Below are 24,817 nucleotides of genomic sequence, written 5' to 3' on the forward strand. Positions count from 1 at the left end.
TTATTTGCACACACTATTGAAAGTGCCAAAGAGAACTTTTTTTTTATTTTTATTTATTTATTTTTTTTCATTTAAGAAAAGTAGGTTACTGTGTATTGAGCACTAGGCACACTTTTTATGTTGATTAAGACACTATGTATGGTGTAAAAAGCACTAATAAGCACTAATTTATGGTGTAACAAGTACTTGTTTTTTCACACCTTGTTTATTTATTCAACATTCATATTATTTGTATTTAATATTATCGCACTAGTAAGCACAAAGTTGGTTATTATTAATTTTTGTTTTTGGGGTCACCCAAGCGCAGCACATAACTTGTAAATTGATCTAATAAAGGGGGTCCGACCCGCTACTAGCAAGGGGGAAATAATAAAGTAGCCGGTGAGTGTACAGTATATATACAGTATCTGACAAAAGTAAGTACATCCCTTAGTCACATGTGTGTAAATCTTTTCTTCTATCTTTTCATGTGACAACACTGAAGAAATGACACTTTGCTACAATGTAAAGTAGTGAGTGTACAGCTTGTATAACAGTGTAAATTTGCTGTCCCCTCAAAATAACTCAACACACAGCCATTAATGTCTAAACCGCTGGCAACAAAAGTCAGTACACCCCTAAGTGAAAATTGGGCCCAAAGTGTCAATATTTTGTGTGGCCACCATTATTTTCCAGCACTGCCTTAACCCTCTTGGGCATGGAGGTCACCAGAGCTTCACAGGTTGCCACTGGAGTCCTCTTCCACTCCTCCATGACGACATCACAGAGCTGGTGGATGTTAGAGACCTTGCGCTCCTCCACCTTCCGTTTGGGGATGTCCCACAGATGATCAATAGGGTTTAGGTCTGGAGACATGCTTGTCCAGTCCATCACCTTTACCCTAATGGCTGTGTGTTGAGTTATATTGAGGGGGTACCTAATTTAACACACCTGCTCCCCGTTCACACCTGAGACCTTGTAACACTAACGAGTCACATGACACCGGGGAGGGAAAATGGCTAATTGGGCCCAATTTGGACATTTTCACTTAGGGGTGTACTGACTTTTGTTGCCAGCGGCTTAGACATTAATGGCTGTGTGTTGAGTTATTTTGAGGGGACAGCAAATTTACACTGTTATACAAGCTGTACACTCACTACTTTACATTGTAGCAAAGTGTAATTTCTTCAGTGTTGTCACATGAAAAGATAGAAGAAAAGATTTACACAAATGTCACTGAGGGGTGTGCTTACTTTTGTCAGATACTGTATGTACAGGAGAGGAGTGCAGAGGGTATGACAGTGACATTTTAGAGGCGGACCCAATTTTTGGCCGCTGAAACACATTGTTTGAAAATGGTGTTTTTTTTACATTCGGCCGAAAGAAAAAATGTGCCAATAATGGCACCGAAAACAGGGTGGTCCGCCCTGGGGGGTGCACATGGCAGGAGGGCGCACATGGCGGGGTGTCATCCCCAGTGAGAGCCCTCCCCTCCCTCCTTGTCAGGCAGAGCGGCGATCTCTCTCTGTGTCACTGAGCTAAATCGTTCGGCAGCCCCCTGTGATAGACGGCACACTGATCCAGTGGCGGGAAGTTGAAGCAGTGTGACGTCCATCATAGGAGGCAGGGCTTTGTTACTGCGGCCCGAGGAATTCCAACCCAGCCCCGGGACACAGCGGGAGATCGGCGATCTGTGTGATCCAGACACTGATAGGCTTCATGTACACGGGACATTTTTACAACCTCTCCTGAATGATTTAACTTGACAGATAGTAACCCGCGTTTAAAACATCCGTTTTTCCGCGTTTATGTTTAGAAGCGTTAGGCAAAAATGAAATTTTTTTTTTTTTTTTAAATATTAAAAAAAAAAAAAAAAAAAAGCCTGTAAACGACACGTGAGCTACCACGTTTAGTGTCTGAAACATTGGAAACTTTGGCGTCTAAAATTATTTTTTTTGTCTTCAAAGAAAAGCCTCTAAACGCAACTGCCTAAAAACTACATTAAACAAACCTGTGTACACATAAGAGAACATTGGAGAAGTTCAGGGGCAGCTGAAAAAAAGCATCCAACTACCTTTGAACAATCGTTTACCAACAGCAGTGTACATGAGGCCTAAGGCTGCAGACATGATACAAGAGACAGAGCGTGAGGACATGATACAAGAGATGGTCAGACTGAGGACATGATACAAGAGACGGTCAGAGCATGAGGACATGATACAATAGACGGTCAGAGCATGAGGACATGATACAAGAGATGGTCAGACTGAGGACATGATACAAGAGACGGTCAGAGACCGAGGACATGATGCAAGAGACGGTCAGAGACCGAGGACATGATACAAGAGACGGTCAGAGACCGAGGACATGATACAAGAGACGGTCGGAGACCGAGGACATGATACAAGAGACGGTCGGAGACCGAGGACATGATACAAGAGACGGTCGGAGACCGAGGACATGATACAAGAGAGGGTCAAGAGACTGAGGACATGATACAAGAGACGGTCAGAGCGTGAGGACATGATACAAGAGACGGTCAGAGCGTGAGGACATGATACAAGAGACGGTCAGAGCGTGAGGACATGATACAAGAGACGGTCACAGAGTGAGGACATGATACAAGAGACGGTCACAGAGTGAGGACATGATACAAGAGACGGTCAGAGTGAGGACATGATACAAGAGACGGTCAGAGAGTGAGGACATGATACAAGAGACGGTCAGAGAGTGAGGACATGATACAAGAGACGGTCAGAGAGTGAGGACATGATACAAGAGAGGGTCAGAGACTGAGGACATGATACAAGAGAGGGTCAGAGACTGAGGACATGACACAAGAGAGGGTCAGAGACTGAGGACATGATACAAGAGAGGGTCAGAGAGTGAGGACATGATACAAGAGACGGTCAGAGACTGCATTTTTCCTGAGCTTTTTTTGCACTAAAAGGTGCCAATAATGGCCAACAATAAATTCATATTAATTAATATCCTCAATTAAATGTAGTAATTCAAATATAATACAATTGTATATAAAAATATGAATATTTTTTTAAAATATGTCATTTTCAGTTTCGGCACTCAAATTTCCATTCGGTGCACCCCTAATGTTTCTGAATTACGAGGTGTCCAGAATCAATATAAGGCATTTGCCAGATTGGCAGAGAGGGGGTGAGGGCCCCCCTCCCCCTGGGGGGGGGTTATTGGGGTGAAATCAAACTGTCAGAATTCGTAGAAAGATTTGCTGGAGGTGGCAGATAACTTAAAACGTGAAATAATTGAGCAGGCCTTTCTCAGTTCCTCCATCTTATCCGACTCGGAGACGAAGATAACATTGTATGCAAAGACGTCGTAGAGAGTTTGACGTGGAAATGGAATGATGGAGTTCAGGAATTGTCGGACGGGACGTGTTCCTCGAAGCCTTCGCTCTCCCGCACCAGAGCGCACTGCAGGATGACACGCCCCTCTTTGTAGCGCTGGCTGTCCTCCGTGGCAAATTCGTAGATCCAGCCCAGCTTGCTGTTGCAGTTTTTGCAGCTGACGTCCCACACCATGTGAAGGCCGGTGAGCATGACCCGGTCCTGGACTTCACTGTACTGCAAGTTTACCACCTGCAGGGGAGAAGAGAAGAGAAAGAGAAACTTTAGTGGAGACGTCATCATGGAGGGGCGGAGACACAGTGTAAGGGACAAGAGATCACCTGGAGAGGTGGAGACACACAATGTACGGGACAAGAGATCACCTGCAGGGGTGGAGACACACAATGTACGGGACAAGAGATCACCTAGAGGGGCGGAGACACAATGTATGGGGCAATAGATCACCTGGAGGGGCGGAGACACACAATGTACCGGACAAGAGATCACCTAGAGGGGCGGAGACACACAATGTATGGGATAAGAGATCACCTAGAGGGGCAGAGACACAATGTATGGGGCAAGAGATCACCTAGAGGGGCGGAGACACACAATGTACGGGGCAAGAGATCACCTAGAGGGGCGGAGACACACAGTGTACGGGGCAAGAGATCACCTGGAGGGGCGGAGACACAATGTACAGGGCAAGAGATCACCTAGAGGGGCCGAGACACACAATGTACGGGACAAGAGATCACCTAGAGGGGCGGAGACACACAGTGTACGGGAAAAGAGATCACCTGGAGGGGCGAAGACACACAATTCACCATTAAATCGCTATCCCGACATAAAAAAAACCTCAGAACATCCCAACTTCCCCGTGTCATGTAAATCACCACAACGTCTTCTCACACAACCCCGTCCCCTTTTTTATAATAAAGTCTTTGCTTTGTCAGTGAGAACAAGTAGAAGAAACCCTGATCAAGTCCTCATAACTAAGTGTATGTTGTATCAGTGGCGTCACTAGGGTTGGTGTCACCTGGTGCAGTAAAACATGGTTTAACCCCCCTCCTGTCTAGGCTGTCCAGCACCATGCAGGCAGAGCACGGTCACGGGGCGCACCCCAAACCAGCCCCTGTAAATGATAGTATAGGGTGGCATAGTGGCAGGTTGGGGTGGTATAGGGCAGGTTGAGGTAGTATATGGCAGGTTAGGATGTTACAGGGCAGGTTAAGGTGGTATAGGGCATGTTGGGGTAGTACAGGGCAGGTTGGGGTGGCACAGGGCAGGTTGGGGTGGTATTGGGCAGGTTGGGGTGGCACAGGGCAGGTTGGGGTGGTACAGGTCAGGTTGGGGTGGTATAGGGCAGGTTGGGGTGGCACAGGGCAGGTTAAGGTGGTATAGGGCATGTTGGGGTAGTACAGGGCAGGTTGGGGTGGCACAGGGCAGGTTGGGGTGGTATTAGGCAGGTTGGGGTGGCACAGGTCAGGTTGGGGTGGTATAGGGCAGGTTGGGGTGGCACAGGTCAGGTTGGGGTGGTACAGGTCAGGTTGGGGTGGTATAGGGCAGGTTGAAAAAAAAAAAACGAACATTGCCCATGGGACTTTAAATGAGGTGTAAATGGTGATCAAAGGGTAAACAAGTATAAAAGTACAAATATTTTATTGAGAACAACAACATAATCCATAGTACGACATAAGCATGGGTGAACAGGTTCATAAAACAGCAACATTGCATAGTAATCCTAAAACATAGCCATAATATAATAGTAATACATATGATACAGGTATGCATGATACATCTCTAACCCGACGCGTTTCGCGAGCTTTCCTCGCTTCGTCAGGGGCTGATGTGCATATCTGCTGTCTGTAAAAACAGATTAAAGTAATTAAAGTATCGGTTATGATTGGATGGATGCAAGAAGCCAGAACCAATCATCCCATACTTGTAAGACTAAGGCTACAGACACTGAACCCAGGTAGGGGTCGGCAGAGGGCATCTCCCCCGGGAGCTGAAGAGACCGAGGACCCAACCAGAGGACCGAGGCCAGACGTGGGGGGCAGCATGGCAATGAGAAAAAGAAAGGAGAGCGTGGACCCAAATTGTTCCCATATGTCCTGCAGGGCAAATCACTGTGTGGAAATACAAATATATGGTAGTGTAAGGTTTAAGGGTCTTGGAAGTATGAAGAAATGTACATCATGGCATCAAGTGCAAGGTATGCTGATGAACAAGGTCTGAAATAATAGCATTGGCACTGTCATAAAAATATGAAGTATGTGCTGCATGCATAGTATGCCTGAGGTGTCCCAGAGAGCAAGGAGAAAAAGGAGGGTACAGAGTGAGGGAATGAATGAGAAAGGAAAGGAGAAAGGAAGGGAAGGACAAGGGGAAGTGAACTGAAGACAAAAAAAGGACAAAGAGAAAGAAAGAGAAAAGAAGGGGAACAGGACCAAGGGGAAGGGGAGGAAAGAGAAAGTGGGGAGGTGGAGGAAGATGAGGCACGGTGAAATAGAAGGACAAAAATATTAATGGTGTGATGGACTAAAAAGCAGGTACTTCCATGTGAAAGGAAGAAGGGAGTGAAAAGAGTGTAAATTTGAGGAGTCAGTCAGAAACAAAAAGTGAGGATAGGTACACTATGGGGTACAAAGTATTCATGTTAAAATAAAAATAAAACAAGGTGCCTACCAATGTAGTGGAGCGTCCCGACTAAGTGTTGGAGAGAGATGATGAAGGAAAAGTTTGCCATACTGACACCCCCCGCCTTTATACCCGGACATCCGCCGAGTTCTCCGCCCCTAGCGTCATGCGTCAGCCAGAGCAAGGGGGATCGCAACGCACCCGCCGCACAGAGGTAGGCACTCGCGATCCCCAGCCACCGCCTGGATGACACGTCCCGCCCATCAGGGAGGGGGATACCGCTGAATTGCGGACATCCCCAGGTGGGGTTGGGGTAGTATAGGGCAGGTTGGGGTGGCACAGGGCAGGTTGGGGTGGTATAGGGCAGGTTGGGGTGGGACAGGGCAGGCTGGGGTGGCACAGGGCAGGTTAAGGTGGTATAGGGCATGTTGGGCTAGTACAGGGCAGGTTGGGGTGGTACAGGGCAAGTTAGGATGATATAGGGCAGGTTCGGGTGGCACAGGGCGGGCTGGGGTGGTATAGGGCAGGCTGGGGTGGTACAGGGCAAGCTGGGGTGGTACAGGGCAGGCTGGGGTGGTACAGGGCAGGTTAAGGTGGTATAGGGCATGTTGGGCTAGTACAGGGCAGGTTGGGGTGGTACAGGGCAAGTTAGGATGATATAGGGCAGGTTGGGGTGGCACAGGGCGGGCTGGGGTGGTATAGGGCAGGTTGGGGTGGCACAGGGCGGGCTGGGGTGGTATAGGGCAGGCTGGGGTGGTACAGGGCAAGCTGGGGTGGTACAGGGCAGGCTGGGGTGGTACAGGGCAAGCTGGGGTGGTACAGGCAGGCCGGGGTGGTACAGGGCAGGCCGGGGGGGGGGGGTACAGGGCAGGATGTGGTGGTACAGGGCAGGATGTGGAGGTACAGGGCAGGCTAGGGTGGTACAGGGCAAGCCGGGGTGGTACAGGGCAGGCTGGGGTGGTACAGGGCAAGCTGGAGTGGTACAGGGCAGGTTGAGGTGGTACAGGGCAGGCTGGGGTGGTACAATGCAAGCTGAGGTGGTACAGGGCAGGCTGGGGTGGTACAGGGCAGGATGGGGTGGTACAGGGCAGGCTGGGGTGGTATAGGGCAGGTTATAACTCTATGTAGTGACACTGTGCAGTGTGCTGAGTAACTTACTGTACATAGCATGCCTCATGCCTGCAGATGAAGACTCAGGCGGGGCTGCTGTGTCCTCGCCTCTACGTGCTTCAGCTGTGGGACCAGCCATAGTGAAGGAGTCTGTGGGAGGAGTGGAGGAGGCAGCCACACCCCCAGCTCCGCCCACCAACTTCGGCTCACTTGGGGATATTAGACTGAGTGAGGAGTGTTACAGGCAGCCTACCCCTCACGGCTGGATGCCGTGCTCGCACTGCTCCGCTACAATACAGTAATACAAAGCAATACAGTACAGTGTTTAGCGGCGGCCCCGGTGTCACCCCTCTGGCGGGTGTCACCTGGTGCGGGCCGCCCCCCCACACCCCCATAGCAACGCCACTGTGTTGTATGATCCATCACTCTCAGGAGGAATCCAACGTGTGACACCGCTCCATATAGCAGTGTGTGCAGCAGGAAATACCTTCCCCCTGCCTGTCTGCCTCCTGTGTATTGGCACATAAGAAAGAGAGCGATGCACACAGGAAGTGAAGGTGAAAGTGCTGGTATAGGAGGAAGTGGTGATGTGATGTGACCACGTGTTCTCCTCAGAACACACCGCTACTGAACACGTGTGCCTCTCTATGTCCATTACAACATACAACTACCATATCGGAACTCTGACACCTCACAAAAGGATATGTATACCACAAACAATAAATACAAATAGAATGCAAAAATATAGAACCTTTTAATTACTTAAAGTGGTTCTAAGGCCCCTTTCACACTTGTGAGACTTGTCCTGCGACTCGGGACTTCAAAGTCGCATGACAAGTCATACCCCTCGAGTTCCAATGAGCACCATTCATATCGGTGCAACTTCAAAGTAGTCCCTGCACTACTTTGATCCGACATGAGGTCCATAGACACAGGCATTGCTTCAAGTCGCGTCAAAATCGCAACAAAGTCGTGCGACTTTCTGTGAAAGGAGCCTAAAGCCTCAAGATTTTTCACCTTAGTGCATTCTATGCATTAAAGTGATACTAAAGTAGGGCGGGCACAGTGGTGTAGTGGGCAGCACAGTGGTGTAGTGGGCGGGCACAGTGGTGTAGTGGGCAGCACACTGACTGTATTTGGTGGGCACAGTGGCTGCATATGATGGGCACAGTGACTGTATTTGGTGGGCACAGGGGCTGCATATGATGGGCACAGTGGCTGTATTTGGTGGGCACAGGGGCTGCATATGATGGGCACAGTGGCTGTATTTGGTGGGCACAGGGGCTGCATATGATGGGCACAGTGACTGTATTTGGTGGGCACAGTGAGGCTGCAATTTATGTTTTTTTAAAGTATTTTTCATAAATTTTCAGTTTGTTTGAGCCCCCCAAAAATTTTTGAGCACCAGCCGCCACTGATGATGTATAAAGTGCTTCACGTTTAACCGGAAACCACCGGCAGCGCCGGTGCTTCTCCCTCCCAGAACGGTCCCCCTCAGCCTCCGTGCCATATCGCCACAATCAACCCGTGACGTCACATCGCACTACAGCTACAAGCGCTGACAAACCAGTCTGCAGCGAACCGCTCGACCCCTCCCATTGGCTGGATTCGCTATAGCGTGAGCTCTGCTCACCCTAGCGACGTCTCCCCATTGGGCGAGCGAGCGGTGGGCGTGAATCTAGAACCCGTGCGCCGCGAAGACACGCCTCGATGTATGGAAAGTCACGCCCCAAGGGTGCGATGACGAGTTCTGGTTGCCCGGCAACCGCCGCCGCTGGTTGCTGAGGCTGCGTGCTGGCTCCGCCCAAGCATGCTGCATCCCTGTAGAATGGCTGGGGATTGGCGGAGCCGGCCGGCTGCGCTGACATCCCTCCATCAGTGAGAGGTGTGTGTGTGTGAGGGGGAGGGGCTAGTGTAGCTGGTGATCCAGCATGATAGGCTGTGCACACTCCCCTCTGCATGAAAGAAAAGGCTTGCCAGGTGTGAGCTGTCACACTAACTCACCTAGACTGGGAGCGCCTGCCTGCTGCAGGCAATGCTCCATGCCTGGCACTCAACCACCTCTATGAGCAAGCCCTGAATTATTTATTTATTTTTTTAATTATTGTTTTTCTGACATTTGCAGTTTTTTTTTCTTTTTTTTTTTTAATAGAAAACAGATTTTTTGTGACATTCACTTCCTTAATTTGAAGTGATTTTCATACCTCTGAATATTCAATTATCTTATTGGAAGGCCAGGCGGAGCGTTCAGGTGATTTGGATCCCTGTGTTGGAGGAGACCGGTGACCAGAAGATGTGGACCTTTCTGGGGGTGGCCACCTTCACCTACGTCTACAAGAAGTGCGATGATCTGCTCAGCTCCCCCCGCTTGGAGGTCATGGTGGCGGTGGTGCTGTGCTGCACCGCCGGGCTGGCGCTGGCTTTGTTCCGCTACCGGGGACGGCGGGGGTCCCAGAAAGAGGGGGGCCCCGGGATCATCTCCAGACTCTTCAACCTGAATGGTGCCCAAAATCAGCAGGGGAAACCCGGAATACAGGGGGGCAAAAAGGTAAGGGGGGGCAAGAAGGTAAAGGAGGGGGGGCAAGAAGGTAAAGGGGGGGCAAGAAGGTAAAGGGGGAGGAGAGAAGGTAAAGGGGGGCAAGAAGGTAAAGGGGGGGCAAGAAGGTAAAGGGGGAGGAGAGAAGGTAAAGGGGGGCAAGAAAGTAAGGGGGGAGGAGAGAAGGTAAAGGGGGGGCAAGAAGGTAAGGGGGAGGAGAGAAGGTAAAGGGGGGGCAGGGCTTCTCCTTAATACAACTTCATTACAAACTTTTCATATTTACTATCCATCCCTCACTCTGTATTCATCTATAGATCTACATGTCTGTCTGTCTCAAGATATCAATGTATTTATCTAGATGTCTGATTTCTCTGTCTATCTATCTATCTATCTATCTATCTATCTATCTATCTATCTATCTATCTATCTATCTAATATCTATCTATCTATCTATCTATCTATCTATCTATCTATCTATCTATCTATCTATCTATCTATCTATCTATCTATCTATCTATCTGTGTCGTTCCACGAGCATGCGCAATTTTAAAGCATGACATGTTTGGTATCTATTTACTCGACGTAACATCATCTTTTATATTTTACCAAACAATTGGGTATTAGATTGTGTTTTTTTTTATAGATAGATAGATAGATAGATAGATAGATAGATAGATAGATACACACACACATATATATATATATATATATATATATATATATATATATATATATATTGCTTCTTTTTCATACAACTCCATTACAAAAGTTTCATAGTTACTATCCATCCCTCACTCTGTATTTATCTATAGATCTAGATGTCTGTCTGTCTCAAGATATCAATATCTATCTATCTATCTATCTATCTATCTATCTATCTATCTATCTATCTATCTATCTATCTATCTATCTATCATAATTTAACTCATTGCTTACTGAAATCAAAGCTGTGTTTGGAAAATCAGAGTTTGAACATGATTTGGCTGCTCTGCTGCAACACAGAGAGTTTTTATTTCAGGCTTGACAGGTAAGGCTCACTGTACTAGAAAGGGGTCATCGCAGACAGTTCTTATTGCAAACACCACCAGACTGTTACGGTGTTCTGTACATGACACAGGCTTCAATTTAGAACAAAAAAAAAAAATTCTTCTTTGTCGTATTTTAACATGACAGTTATACAAACACACCACAAAACACTCTTATTACAAGTCACATCACAGCTTTCACGCTGTAAATGATGATATCATAGAATCCTTAAAATCTAGAAGATTGTATAGGAGTGATATCATAACTTGCTCAGTATAAGCAATAATTACTACTTTTTATTTTTATTTTATTTATTTTCGTTATATATTATATATATAGTAATATTCTTCTTCCTTTTTCTCCCTTCTTTTTCCTATTTATTATTGTTTTTATTACTATATTCTGTGAAATTTGCTCTATGTTTGCTCTACATGACGAGAAAATTTTTCTCTAAATAATTTTATAGTTCCTCTCCATAATTACATATTATTATATTTCCTTTGTACCTTCCCTTACCCATACAGACATTTTACAAGTGTGCACATCCCTGTGATGCTTTTTTTTTTTTTATAAGCGTTGCAGGCTGTCGTGTTATGGTGTGAAACAACACCTATCATGACTAAAGTATGGCGGCTGCTAATAATGTAAATTTTTTTTTTTAGACTGCGATAGTTGACTGTCCTGCTGATCCACTGACGTCAGTACTGCCTGAGTCACTGTTCCCAAATCAGGAAATATGACCTACCAGGCTGTATACTTGTTTGGTGTTTGCAATGTAGAAAGTATTGAAGCCAGAGGATTTGCATGGCAGCCAGGCCACCGGTAGCTTCATAAGATCAGCAATGGCTGCCCACTGTGTTTATCTTCATCTTATGCTGTGTTTCCTTTAGATTCTTCAGCTATAATACTGTCATATAGATCACTCTCTGTCACTCTGCATCTATCTATCTATCTATCTATCTATCTATCTATCTATCTATCTATCTATCTATCTATCTATCTATCTATCTATCTATCTATCTATCTATCTATCTATCTATCTCTCACACATTTCTGTTTCTTTTATAATTGTAATTACTTTAGAGTAGATCCGAGGCTCCATACAGCTACAGCCTCTAGCCAGTTTTTTTCCAGATCTCTTAGTCACTTAATTAAATGGCGTTCTGAGTATCTAAAGTTATTTAGGGATCACAATTATAATGCATTGCTATGATTGCTACAGCTATTATTGTTCACGGTTTATGTTTGATGAAGGTCCTAATATTGCGACTGACACCCCTTGGCAGGTAACGCAGGCTCACCCAAGGCATGGAATCCAATCCTTGGTCTTCACTAGAACACCCTGCAAGGAACGATGGGCTGGGGACTCTAGTGGCCCCCCAGGGTACTTTGGTTAAAGCTGTTACCGGGATACAACCCTCAGGATCATCCCCACCAAGGGAAGAAAGTGGCTAAAATTCAGAGATGGTACATATAATGCCCTGTACACACGGTCGGATTTTCCGACGGAAAATGTGTGATAGGACCTTGTTGTCGGAAATTCCGACTGTGTGTAGGCTCCATCACACATTTTCCATCGGATTTTCCTACACACGAAGTTTGAGAGCAGGATATAAAATTTTCCGACAACAAAATCCGTTGTCGGAAATTCCGATCATGTGTACACAAATCCGACGGACAAAGTGCCACGCATGCTCAGAATAAATAAAGAGATGAAAGCTATTGGCCACTGCCCCGTTTATAGTCCCAACGTACGTGTTTTACGTCACCGCGTTCAGAACGATCGGATTTTCCGACAACTTTGTGTGACCGTGTGTATGCAAGACAAGTTTCAGCCAACATCCGTCGGAAAAAAATCCTAGGATTTTGTTGTCGGAATGTCCGAACAAAGTCCGACAGTGTGTATGGGGCATTAGAAGAAGGATCAGGCCGGCAGTAGACAAGAGCATAGTCAGTGTTCAGGCGCAGGTCAAGCCAGGAGGCAAGCAGAAAGATAGTTGGTATCAGATTGAGGCAGGCAGCAGGCAAGATCGTTTTTGATATCCAGGCTGAGGACAGGCAGGGCAGGCACGAGAGTATCAGGAACAGGCAGAATCGCCAACAGGGGCAGGATACTCAAGCATAGTTGGCCTGCCCGGGTCGACAGGTAAATCAAGAACAAGAAACTAGCACACAGAGTAGCTGGTAAGATGTCATGAAAGCAACTTTAGATTGGCTGCCAAGCTCAACAAGCACAGTTAGTTTTTTCAAGTACTTTGATAAATAAGGATCGTTGTTAATGACTGGATGGGGTTGATTTACTAAAGGCAAATAAACTATGCACTTTGCAAAGTGCAGTTGCACTCTGCAAGTGCAGGTGCTTCAGAGGTTAGTAAATGAGGTAAAGCTTCACTCTGCAAAGAATACCCAATCACATGTAAGGAAAAAATAAAAAATAAACAGCATATTTGCTTGCACATGATTGGATGATGGTAGTCAGCAAAACTTCTCGAGCAACTATACTTGCAGAGTGCACCTCTGTTCACAGTCTATTTGCCTTTAGTAAATCAACCCCGGTATGTCTGTTATTGCAGAAAGAGAAGTGTGCGCCCTTTGGATTATAATATCTGTATGATTGTATAATTATGTGGTTATATTTTGCAGAGCAAAACGGACAACAACATTCATGAATCTGTAGTCACAAATGGAGCTACTACATCTGGGACCATGACAAGCGATGAGCCCGATGTCATCATTGTGGGGTCTGGAGTGCTTGGCTCAGCATTGGCCGCAGTGTTGTCCAGAGATGGCAGAAAAGTAGCCATCATTGAGAGAGACCTGAAGGAACCCGATCGTATAGTGGGGGAGCTACTGCAGCCAGGAGGGTATCAGGCCCTGAAAGATCTTGGCCTTGGTGGTAAGTGAAGAGGCATAAAAGCTGAGAGGTGTTTGATGATTTGAAACCACAACAAATTTACCACCAGTCGAACAATAAACCATTGGCAACCACTAAAAGATCATTTCTAATTTTTCTGATCTCTGCAAACCAGCAATTCTCTTTTCTCGTTTGACTGTTTGTATGGAAATTTAGAGAAATTGTTTGTTAGAGCATTCGATGATGCCATCATTATGTCAACTAATTTTGCTTGAAAAAGTGGTTCAAAAGGCTGGACATTTATTTTACCTTAATGCATTCTTTGGATTAGGTTAAAAAATGTCCCATTACTTGTATCGCCTCCTCACCAACCCATACCACCCCCCCCCCCCCCCCCAATATACTTACCTGAGCCTGGAAACAACTTCCTATGGTGACATACTGAGAAGACGAGGACCCCAGAGCACCAACAGGGGGACCCGAAAAGGCGAGTGAAAGCATTGGGGACGTGGCCTGGTCGGAATCCAGGCTGAGGTTGCCATTCATTCATCTAGTTTAGGGACAGCATGGATGTGCGACTCCAGGGAGTCCTTTCTTTACTGCTAGTGATCGTAGGAGCTGGGACGCGGCTCCCTCCCCTGTCGCCACTCCCAGCGGCAGATGCTTGGGATTCACACCCCGTTCCAGTGAGCTTGAGCGGCACACAAAGCAGTCCAGGGTTACGGAACTTATAAAGCTTTCCTGAGCGGTCAGAAAAAAGAGGGCAGAGAGCTTACAGAGCTCAGTAAAGAAAGGTTTGACAACTGATTGGATGGAAGGGACACACCAACCTTCACACAGCTCAGAGGAACAGAGCTGAGGCTGTCAATGTGCTGGGCCTCCTTCCCTTGTCACCTTTTTCTCTTGATGTAAGGAAAAATTGTCAGAAGTGACTCATGCTGATAGCAGAGGAATAAAGCAACAGACAGAAATGACACTTAGTGCTCTTAACTGAGAAAGATACACACTATAGAGGGATATGCTTTGTTCATATTTCACGTTTGAGGTTTACAACCACAAACGTTGGAGGCGTGGTCACAGGATGACCAAAGGCGAGCGTTACATGCTGGTGGGCATAATACATAATAATAATTAAACCTATATAATTATGTTAATGTGTTCTTTATGGTTACAATATGTTGGTACATGTCACGCTTACCCCTAACGTAGGTGGTCAGACACTATAGCTAGCTTCTGTGTTCTTCACCTATAGCAGCCCCCTCTTCCATAAGGCAAGCAGGCCTACCGGTACTCGGTTGCCCCCAGGACTTATGCACAATGCTATAGTGCCTCGCCACCACACCGGGACAGGCACCAACTGAGTAAAGCAAACAGGTAGTTGCAGTTGGCAGACAGGCAGAGTGGTTCAATGACAGTCCAGGTACAAGGCAGGCAAGGTTCAGAGTAGTCAGGGTCCAATCTGTACTCAAAAAGGCAGGCAGAGTTCAGAGAATAGTTGATGTCTGAAGTCATAAACAGGGAATCCAAACAGCAGTGCAGGATAGACAGGAAGCTTGGAGCATGTATTACACACGCTATCACAAGCATGAAACTGCAGGCTTGGCTGGCTTAAATCAGGTTGGGTTTCCACCCTGAGACTGGCCACATCAATCACCTTGCAGGAGGAAAAACAGACAGAGAGAATGTATCACAACCAAAACAAGGATGCTGGAATGAGACCAACAGCTGTAAAGGATAAGGAAGTGCTACATGCTCCCAACAGTACAAATGTGTGGTTAGATGCATGTTCTGCCTAACCCAACGTTTTAACAACTTTTATTTCTTATCTATTGCCAATAAGCAGTAAAAGCTTTTATTTGCATATTATCAACAGAAGCAGCATAGCATCTTCAAAATCTGTCATGTTCTTATAAAATATGATGACCACGTGGCTCCTCACAGTGTGATATATTTGCAGATGCAGCGGAAGGTCTGGATGCCCATGTTGTACATGGATATATTGTCCATGACTTTGAAAGTAAGGCAGCGGTGGAGATTCCTTACCCAAGGAATGACAAGGACCAGCTGCAGTGTGGAAGAGCCTTTCACCATGGCCGCTTCATCATGGGTCTTCGCAAGATGGCCATGGCTGAGCCAAAGTAAGTGTAGACCTCTGTTGCAGTGACTGGTTGATCATCCAATATTGTAACTCCCCTCTGAATGGACCTGAGTGATTGTATGAGAGAGCAGAAAAACACACATATCTGTTCAGCTTTATGACCCTCTTAAGCCAGGAGGAAGAAGGGTCGAGGAGGTTCATTCCATTCTCTTAGTCTTCTGATTTCTTTTTTAGCACTCGATATATTGAGGGGACAGTTCTGCAGTTAATCGAAGAAGACAATGTCATCCTTGGAGTCCAGTATAGGGAAAAAGAAACTGGAGATGTGAAGGTATGATATGAAAAAGAGACGCTATCCTATCCTCCGCCAAACCATATCCTTGTGTCCCACCATGATGTTCTTCTTCGGTCGTAAAGAGATCTTCTTTTGGGTTAAGAAAATCTGTGTGATGATAACATGTAATGATCGAAAGTGCTAGCTCCCAAGTCTCAAATGCTAACTGGCCACTACCTTTGCAGTTCTAAATGAGTGCAGAACTTGCTTTTATCATACCATCTCTCTAGCCAACCTAAGGACATGTGTTTATGGGCTTTTTGCTTGTGTCCAAATTGATCTCCTCTCTATACAAGTCAATGGGAATGCAAAATAAGAAGGAAGTCTAAAGCATGTCAGATGGAAGTTAACTGCAGATCAGATGCAAATGTGAAGGAACTCAGAAGTGTCTCAAACTGATCTCAAATGCAAGCTTAAAATTCCTTAAGGCTAGGTTCACACTATTGCGAATTGGATTTGGGTTTCCCCCGCATCCAATTTGCATAGCAGGAGATTGTGACCAACTCTCTATGGAGCCGGTTCACACATCCCCGCAGCATCTCCGGTGCGATTGTGCGTCTTTTGGTTAGTTTCAGGTCCGAATTCAGCCAAAATTTCGGGCCGCAATCGGACTTGAAACAGTGAATGGGGATGTACCGAACTCCTGCTGTGAGCCGGAGCGTGCTGCAGTGTGAACCCAGCCTTAAAGTATACTCCATCTTTCATACTATGGGGGTTATTTATTAAAGGCAAATTCACTTTGCACTGCAAGTGCACTTGAAAGTGCACTTGGAAGTAAAGTCACTGTAGATCCGAGGGGGACATGCACGGAAAATAAAAAACAGCACTTTAGCTTGCACATGATTGGATGATAAAATCAGCAGATCTTCCCCTCATTTCAGATCTACCCCTTAGATTTAGAGCAAGTGCACTTGTAGTGCAAAGTGGATGCACCCCCATGTTTCATGTTACACCCATTTGTAGGGTGTAGCATGAAACAAGGTTACATCCTCAAAGTGCCCCTCTCCCACTTAACTGAATTGCAGGGTTCTTTTGTTCAGTTTGGAACTGGTGCAGCTGTGTGTAGCTCCACAAGCACAGTCACATCATTAATTCCCAGATCCATTCACAGGATGTGTGAAAGGAAGACTACAAGTCACATCTGCCAGTGCAGCATAGGGACTCATAGATCCCAATGGAGCCCAAGTGCAGTGACGTCACCGCAATTGTAGTCCACTGTTAACTTCCTCCAGCCCTATAACTGAAGGTCAGTATCTTGGTATGGACCTGGAGCTAGGGGGAAAGTCTGCAGGAGCAAGTGCATTTCACTTGTGATGCACTGCTCATGGCTGCAATGCTTTGCAGGCTCCAATGCAAAAATAAGTGCACATTTTTAAATTTCATTAATGTAGATGCGTGTATTATTTTATTTCAAAAAATAGACTGTGCCTTTACAGCACATCTCTTTTACCGATTTTTATATAAGCCTTAAACTGATGCTATACATACACTGTTTAATTGACATTATCCCTTCTCTTTCTGTATGTGGAAGATGGCTCTGTAATTTTTTCAATAGAAAAAAAAATCGAAGTACCTTCTTTCCTAATCGATATACAGTTGACACCTGACCCAGCTTTTTCCCAGCCTGTCTGAAGGGAAACAGGTGTGGCAGGTGGCAGGAAGGATTTTCTAGTGCTCTAGTCCTCTGCTGCTGGTCACATGTTCAAAAAAATAATTAATAACCAAAAACTGTTTTAAATTGTCATACAAATATATATCTGGGATGAAATATTTATTATTTTTTTGGCAGCAATGTGGTGTGGGCGGATTTCTGCCTGTCAAAGGCTGTGTCATGCCCCTCCAGCTTGTGTCTTAGAATAACAGGGAGGTGAAGCCTCCATCAATTTACATGTAACATCCCACCCCCCATTGTGTTTAGCTGGTTAGTGAGTATGGAGGAGGAGGGAAGGAGTGGGCTGTCATTTACCTCTGTGTATATGCCCGCATGTATAACTCTATAGTCACATGGGCTGCTCAGATGTGATAGAAAGGAAATGCTCAGCATAGAAACTCACTGAAAACTGAGCAAGTGTACTAGCTGCCCACACTGCTCCGCAGAATACCCAACTGCAGTGGGGACATGAACCGAGGAGGGACACAGAGAGAAGCAGGATCTTTTTTTTTTTTTTTGCAGAATACAGAAAACAAATCCAATTGTGTAATACAGCATTTATTGGTTTTTAAAGATGTGTGTTTAATGACACTTTATTATGTCCCAAGAAGAATAGCAAAGGGTCAAAAAATTGTTAGACTGTAACCTCACTGCAATGTAAAATAAGGGCCAGTCCACCCATATCTGATTATTTCAGTTAGGAGAGGAGCCTTTTGTCTGATTCACCTGCTGGCTTTTACATCTCTTGATGAGACCAGCAGACCGATCTTTTCTCCTGAAAAAGTCCCTCCTACCCTGCCACAAAGTCTGGCTTTTCATATTGTTCCCTGCATCACAAAAATGGTAAAGAGAGAATGAGACCCAATTGTAGTGTCTGTGATATCTGTGAATAGCAGGAAACTTTAGACCCACAGATCTGATTGGCAAAGTTATCGAGGGATTAAAGCAGCCAGATGTCGACTCAATGGTGACATTATGTGTACAAGCAGTAGTGTATTTAGGTTTTGTGCTGCCCTAGGCCTGACTAAACTTGTGTACGCCCTAATTTAAATATGACCCACCCCTTCCTGTCAAGGCCACACCCCTTGCTGTTTAAGACCTGCCCTGAAATTTTCAAGTGAAGACACTAATTCTGAGGGCCTGGGGGGGGGGCAATGGATTCCCTTAATTTGCATAGATTTCCCTCTCACTTCCTGTTTGGCTATGGGACAGGAAGTGAAGGGAAATCTCTGCAATGGGACAGGGATGGTAAAAAAGAAACTGACAGGGGCTATAACCCTCCCTTACTCTATTCAAAATGAAAAAAAAAAAAAGTGTTGCCTATAGTTCTACTTTAGGCACAAATTTCTGATAATTTTATGGAGAGGACTAAGAAGATATAACCATGCCAATGGTGCAGCAGAAAACATAGCACAGTTAGGAAGGTTTGTGGTCCAGGATGAGAGGACAGTCAAAATTAGAAAAGCCCCCCCCCCCCCCCCAGTTGCGGAATGCCGGCCGCATACCGGAAGCAGTGCGGCCACTTTATGGGGGCGCTAGACTAATTTGCCTCTCAGCCCAGTCCGCCCCATAAGACTGGCGCTACAGTATAGCGCAAGCCGACGGGGACTCTTTCCGTGCTGCCCCCCCCTGTAAAGTGCTGCTCTAGTCGGCCTAGGCCAGGATACAGCTTTGTGTACAAGGCTGTAATTTGTTATTCTTCAAACAGGTCAATGTCTGCTAATGTGAGTTTAGAGTTGACTCCTCTTGTAGCCCATGTAACACAAGTGAGGGGCGCCCTGCTATACTGTATGTCAGAGATATGCAATTAGCGGACCTCCAGCTGTTGCAAAACTACAAGTCCCATCATGCCTCAGCCTCTGGTGTGTCATGCTTGTGGATGTCAGAGTCTTGCTATGCCTCATGGGACATGTAGTTCTGCAACAGCTGGAGGTCCGCTAATTGCATATCCCTGCTGTATGTCATTTTAATTATAGCAGATTGTTGATTTTCAAATACGTCTATTGCAGGAACTTCATGCTCCACTTACCGTTGTGGCTGATGGGCTTTTCTCCAAATTCAGAAAAGATCTTATTTCCGGCCAAGTCAAAGTTTCCTCGCACTTTGTAGGATGTATTCTAAAGGTACGTATCTTCTATGTGTACTTTTTCAACACCAGTCTTGCCTTTCATTGTGAATCGGCCCCTATGAGTTATAAAACATTATAATTAAGTCAGAATTATGATTATGTTGATCACGTAAATTAATTCTCGGTTTTATTTTATGTCCTAGAACTCCCCCCAGTTTAAGCCCCATCATGCAGAGCTTGTCCTGGCCAATCCCAGCCCAGTTCTGATTTATCAGATATCATCCACCGAGACTCGAGTCCTAGTTGATATCAGAGGGGAGATGCCCAAAAATCTGAAAGAATACATGCTGGAAAACATCCTACCACAGATGCCTGGTAAGCCTGCCCTCCATAACAACTGGCACCCTCTAAACATTTTCATTGAGCATAGATCTGTATTTTAGATGGGTGTGGTGGGAAGGACATACAGTATATAACAAATAAGATAATATTTTCTATTCCAGTGACTTTATATGCCAGCGTCCACTTTATTCTATGCATTAGCAAATGTTCCATATTTTTCAAATAAGACCACCCTTGATCGGACAACAAAAAGAAGATACCTTTTAATAAAAAGATTACATTTGTACATTGTGATGTAAATATGACATTTCTTTACAACAGATCATCTGAAGGATCCATTTCTATATGCTGTGGAAAATGATCGACTGAGGGCAATGCCGGCCAGTTTCCTCCCACCCTCACCAGTCGACAAACAAGGTACACATTTGTTTTGTTATTACATTTAGAGGGGTTGTAAAGGGTTTTTTTTTTTTAAATAACAAAAAAAGTCATACTTAACTCCCCTGTGCAAAGGTTTTGCACAGAGTGGCCCCGATCCTTCTCTTCTGGGGTCCCTTAGCGGCGTTCCTGGCTCCTCCTCTTCTCAGGTGCCCCCACAGAGAGCCGCGTTCCATAGGGGCACTTGTACGGGCGCGCTCCCGAGTCCTGCTGCAGAGTCCATTGACACAGACAGCAGGACTCGGCCCCGCCTCCCAGCTCCCATGTCACTGGATTTGATTGACAGCAGCAAGAGCCAATGGCTCCTGCTGCTATCAGTCTATCCAATGAGGACCCGATCACCTGAAGGATCCATTTCTATATGCTGTGGAAAATGATCAATTGAGGGCAATGCCGGCCAGTTTCCTCCCACCCTCACCAGTCGACAAACAAGGTACACATTTGTTTTGCTATTACATTTAAAGGGGTTGTAAAGGGTTTTTTTTTTTTTTTTAAATAACAAACATGTCATACTTAACTCCCCTGTGCAGGGGTTTTGCACAGAGTGGCCCCTATCCTTCTCTTCTGGGGTCCCTTAGCAGCACTGCTGGCTTCTCCTTTTCTCAGGTGCCCCCACGGAGAGCTGAATCCATAGGGGCACTCGTGCGGGGGCGCTCCCGAGTCCTGCTGCTGAGTCCATTGACACAGACAGCAGGACTCGGCGCGGCCCCCCGGCTCTCATGTCACTGGATTTGATTGACAGCAGCAGGAGCCAATGGCTCCTGCTGATATCAATCTATAAAGTGAGGACCCGAGGCAGCGGCTGGAGCTGCTGTGCTCGTCCCAGTCACTGGAACGATCGGGTTCAGGTAAGTAAAAGGGGGGCTCTGGGGGGCTGCTGCACTACAGAAGGTTTTTCACCTTAAAGTGGAGTTCCACCCCAAAAAAAAAAAAAAAAAATTATTAATGTGCTTAAAAAAAAAACATTTGGAGAAAATTTTTTTTTTTTACTCACCTCTAAATGCCTGTTGCTAGGGGGTCCCTCGTAGTTTGCCTCCTTCAGCGCCTGGGCTCCTGACGTCACTTCCCTCGGCGCAGGATGGGAGATCACCTCTCCCCCCTCCCTCTAGGCAATCATCTGGGACACGTGATAGGTCCCAGATGATTACGCGGCCAGTCACGGCGCATGGCGCGGCTTGCGCATGCACTATTAGCCTGCCTTTGAAATGTTTCTTTAAATTTCTTATTAAACAGAGCAGCTAATACATTAAACCTTATATATCTCTGTCTCTGTGTTGCTCGTGCAGGAGTTTTGCTACTGGGGGATGCATACAACATGAGACACCCGCTAACAGGTGGCGGGATGACTGTTGTACTGAATGATGTGAAAATATGGAGGAATCTCTTACAGGATCTTCCAGATCTGAATGAACACTCAGAAATACTGCAGGTAAGGTATTCACTGGAATTCGGATCTTCTGTACTTAGCACCACATTTTATAAAAAGCAGATTATCAGAAATAGTTACATAATGAGTATGTGCTTGTCCTGCCATATTTTGGTAATGGTGCCACGTATACCATAACATAGATTGTTGGTATCACTGGAAGGAAGTATGCCCCATTGTTGGTGTCAATGGAAGGAATTGTGCCCCATCGTTGATGTCAGTGGGAGGAATTGTGCCCTTTTGTTGGTGTCAGTGGGAGGAATTGTGCCCTTTCGTTGGTATCAGTGGGAGGAATTGTGCCCTTTCGTTGGTGTCAGTGGGAGGAATTGTGCCCTTTCATTGGTGTCAGTGGGAGGAATTATGCCCTTTCGTTGGTGTCAGTGGGAGGAATTGTGCCCTTTTGTTGGTGTCAGTGGGAGGAATTGTGCCCTTTCGTTGGTGTCAGTGGGAGGAATTGTGCCCTTTTGTTGGTGTCAGTGGGAGGAATTATGCCCTTTCGTTGGTCTCAGTGGATGGGATAATGCCCCAAGGGCTGGATAAAGGAAAGCAAAGTGCCATAATTTGGAGACCACTGCTGTATAAGCTGCAAGTCTCTCTGGAGTTTGCACAGTGGCTAAAGAATTCATCCTCTCCCCCCGCGTGGCAGCCAAACACCCAGCATGTTGGAACTGATAAAAATGATATATATGCAACAATGATATAGATTTAACATATGCCATATGCAAAAAACAGACTAAAAGAGGCTTCGGGGTTGATTTACTAAAGGCAAAAAGACTGTGCACTTCGGAAAGTGCAGTTGCACATGGCAAGATCAGTTGCTCCAGAGCTTAGTAAATGAGCAGAGGCTCAGCTGACTTTCATCAACCAATCATGTGCAAGCAAAAATGCTGTTTTTTTTTATTTTCCTTGCATGTGATTGGGTATTCTTTGCAAAGAGAAGCTTTACCTCATTTACTAAGCTTTGGAGCAACTGCACTTGCAGAGTTTCCAAGGTGCACAGTCTATTGGCCTTTAGTAAATCAACCCCTTTGTGTTAAGGTGAATGAAGATCATTAAACAAAAGTTTGCTGAGCAATGACTCTGATTATTGGATGAATGACTGAGGCTCATTAGCACATTGGTCTTTATGGATCTTGCTTTGTGCACTGGTGTTCAGTCATGTTGGAACAGGAAGGGGACATCCCCAAACTGTTCTCACAAGGATGGGAGCATGAAATTGTCCAAAATTTCCAAAATGTCTTGGTATGCTGACGTCTTGAGAGTTCCCTTCACTGGAACTAGGGGGCCAAGACCAACTCCTGAAAAACAACCCCACACCATAATCCCCCCTCCACCAAATGATTTGGACCAGTGCACAAAGCAAGGACATGGATGGGCGAGTTTGGGGTGGAGGAACTTGACTGGCCTGCACAGAGTCCTGGCCTCAACCCGATAGAACACCTTTGGGATTTCGGAGACTGCGAGCCAGGCCTTCTCGTCCAACATCAGTGCCTGACCTCACAAGTGCGCTTCTGGAAGAATGGTCAAACATTCCCATAGACACCCTCCTAAACCTTGTGGACAGCCTTCCCAGAAGAGTTGAAGCTGTTATAGATGCAAAGGGTGGGCCAACTCAATATTAAACCCTACAGACTAAGACTGGGATGCCATTAAATTGGAGGTCCGCCCCCACCTCTGCAAAAATCAAAAGCCAGCAGCTACACATACTGCAGCTGCTGGCTTTTAATAATGGGACACTTACCTGTCCTGGAGTCCAGCGATGTCGGCACCGCAGCTGATGTTTCCATCAGCTGTGGGGTGCTGCCGCCGCCTTTGCGGGTAAGGGCACCTGGGAGTGTAGCCTTATGGCTTCACGCCGGGAACCCTGGCTCCGCTCCTCTCTCCTACTGGCCCGGCAGCAGAGGAGGAAGCCGAACGGTGATGTCAACGGCCACGGCTCCCAGAAAGGTGCCAAATGTGGCAGCAGGGGGGGGGGGGGACAAATCAGCGGAAGATCCACTTTTGGGTGGAACTCCGCCTTAAAGTTCATATGCGTTTAAAGGCAGGTGTCTCAATACTTTTGGTAATATAGTGTGTGTATATATATATATATATATATATATATATAATTTTTTGTAAAAAAAAAAAAAAAAAGACAGCAAACACACACACATTTCCTTGCTCTGCTTGATATATAATACTGTAATAAAGTGTCTATAATGCCCAGACCTATATTGACAGGCGGAAATGTCTTTCAGGCTAAGAAGAGGTTTTACTGGTCCAGGAAGAAGTCCCACTCGTTCGTGGTGAATGTTCTGGCCCAGGCTTTGTATGAGCTGTTTTCTGCTACAGATGGTGAGTGGAAACTGTAATCTGATATACAACATGACGGTGACATCACACTGCCTGGTAACAGAACTCGGCATTGTTTGCTAGAGAGAGGGAGAAGCATGCCATGTAATCAGATTACCTGTGTGGGAAATTGAATCTGTCAGACCAAATATTTTTTTTTAAACCTTAAAGGGCCACTAAGTATTTATTATATAATATTCATAAACTGGTTTATATAACGTATTTATCGGTGTATAACACGCACATTCATTTTAAGAGGGAAGTTTAAGGACAAAAAATGTAAATTTTAAATGAAAGAACTTTGAAGCAAATTAAGGATCAGTGCCCATCTGCAGCCTCACAAGTGTCATTAATGCAGCCTCATCAGTCCACATCAATGCAGCCTCACCATTGCCATCAGTGCAGTCTGATCGATGCCCATCTGCAGCCTAGAGGGGACAGGGAGGGGGGGGGGGACAAGCACCGACAGATTACACACAGTGAGAATCTCCTATGATAGACAGAACAGTGGTCCAATGGCTTCCCAGGAGACGGGACTTTCTATTACAGAGGCCGCCAAGTAAACAGAAGATTCTCACTTCACATAGCTCCCAACTGTCCCTGATTTGGAGCAATGTCCCTCTGT

General features: G+C 45.8%; 1 protein-coding gene across 1 annotated transcript in view; it reads left to right on the forward strand.

Moving 5' to 3' along the window:
• Positions 1–8,975: 8,975 nt before the first annotated feature.
• SQLE (squalene epoxidase) overlaps positions 8,976–24,817 on the forward strand; it is a 27,711-nt gene continuing 11,869 nt past the window's right edge. The window contains exons 1-9 of the mRNA XM_073632232.1: positions 8,976–9,636; positions 13,294–13,546; positions 15,462–15,642; positions 15,837–15,933; positions 19,597–19,710; positions 19,859–20,030; positions 20,319–20,414; positions 21,722–21,864; positions 24,099–24,195. Coding sequence (XP_073488333.1) covers positions 9,382–9,636; positions 13,294–13,546; positions 15,462–15,642; positions 15,837–15,933; positions 19,597–19,710; positions 19,859–20,030; positions 20,319–20,414; positions 21,722–21,864; positions 24,099–24,195 — 1,408 coding nt within the window. The 5' untranslated portion in view covers positions 8,976–9,381. The remainder of the gene's footprint in view (positions 9,637–13,293; positions 13,547–15,461; positions 15,643–15,836; positions 15,934–19,596; positions 19,711–19,858; positions 20,031–20,318; positions 20,415–21,721; positions 21,865–24,098; positions 24,196–24,817) is intronic.

This window comes from Aquarana catesbeiana, linkage group LG05, assembly GCF_042186555.1.
Source record: "Aquarana catesbeiana isolate 2022-GZ linkage group LG05, ASM4218655v1, whole genome shotgun sequence".
Classification (NCBI taxonomy): domain Eukaryota; kingdom Metazoa; phylum Chordata; class Amphibia; order Anura; family Ranidae; genus Aquarana; species Aquarana catesbeiana.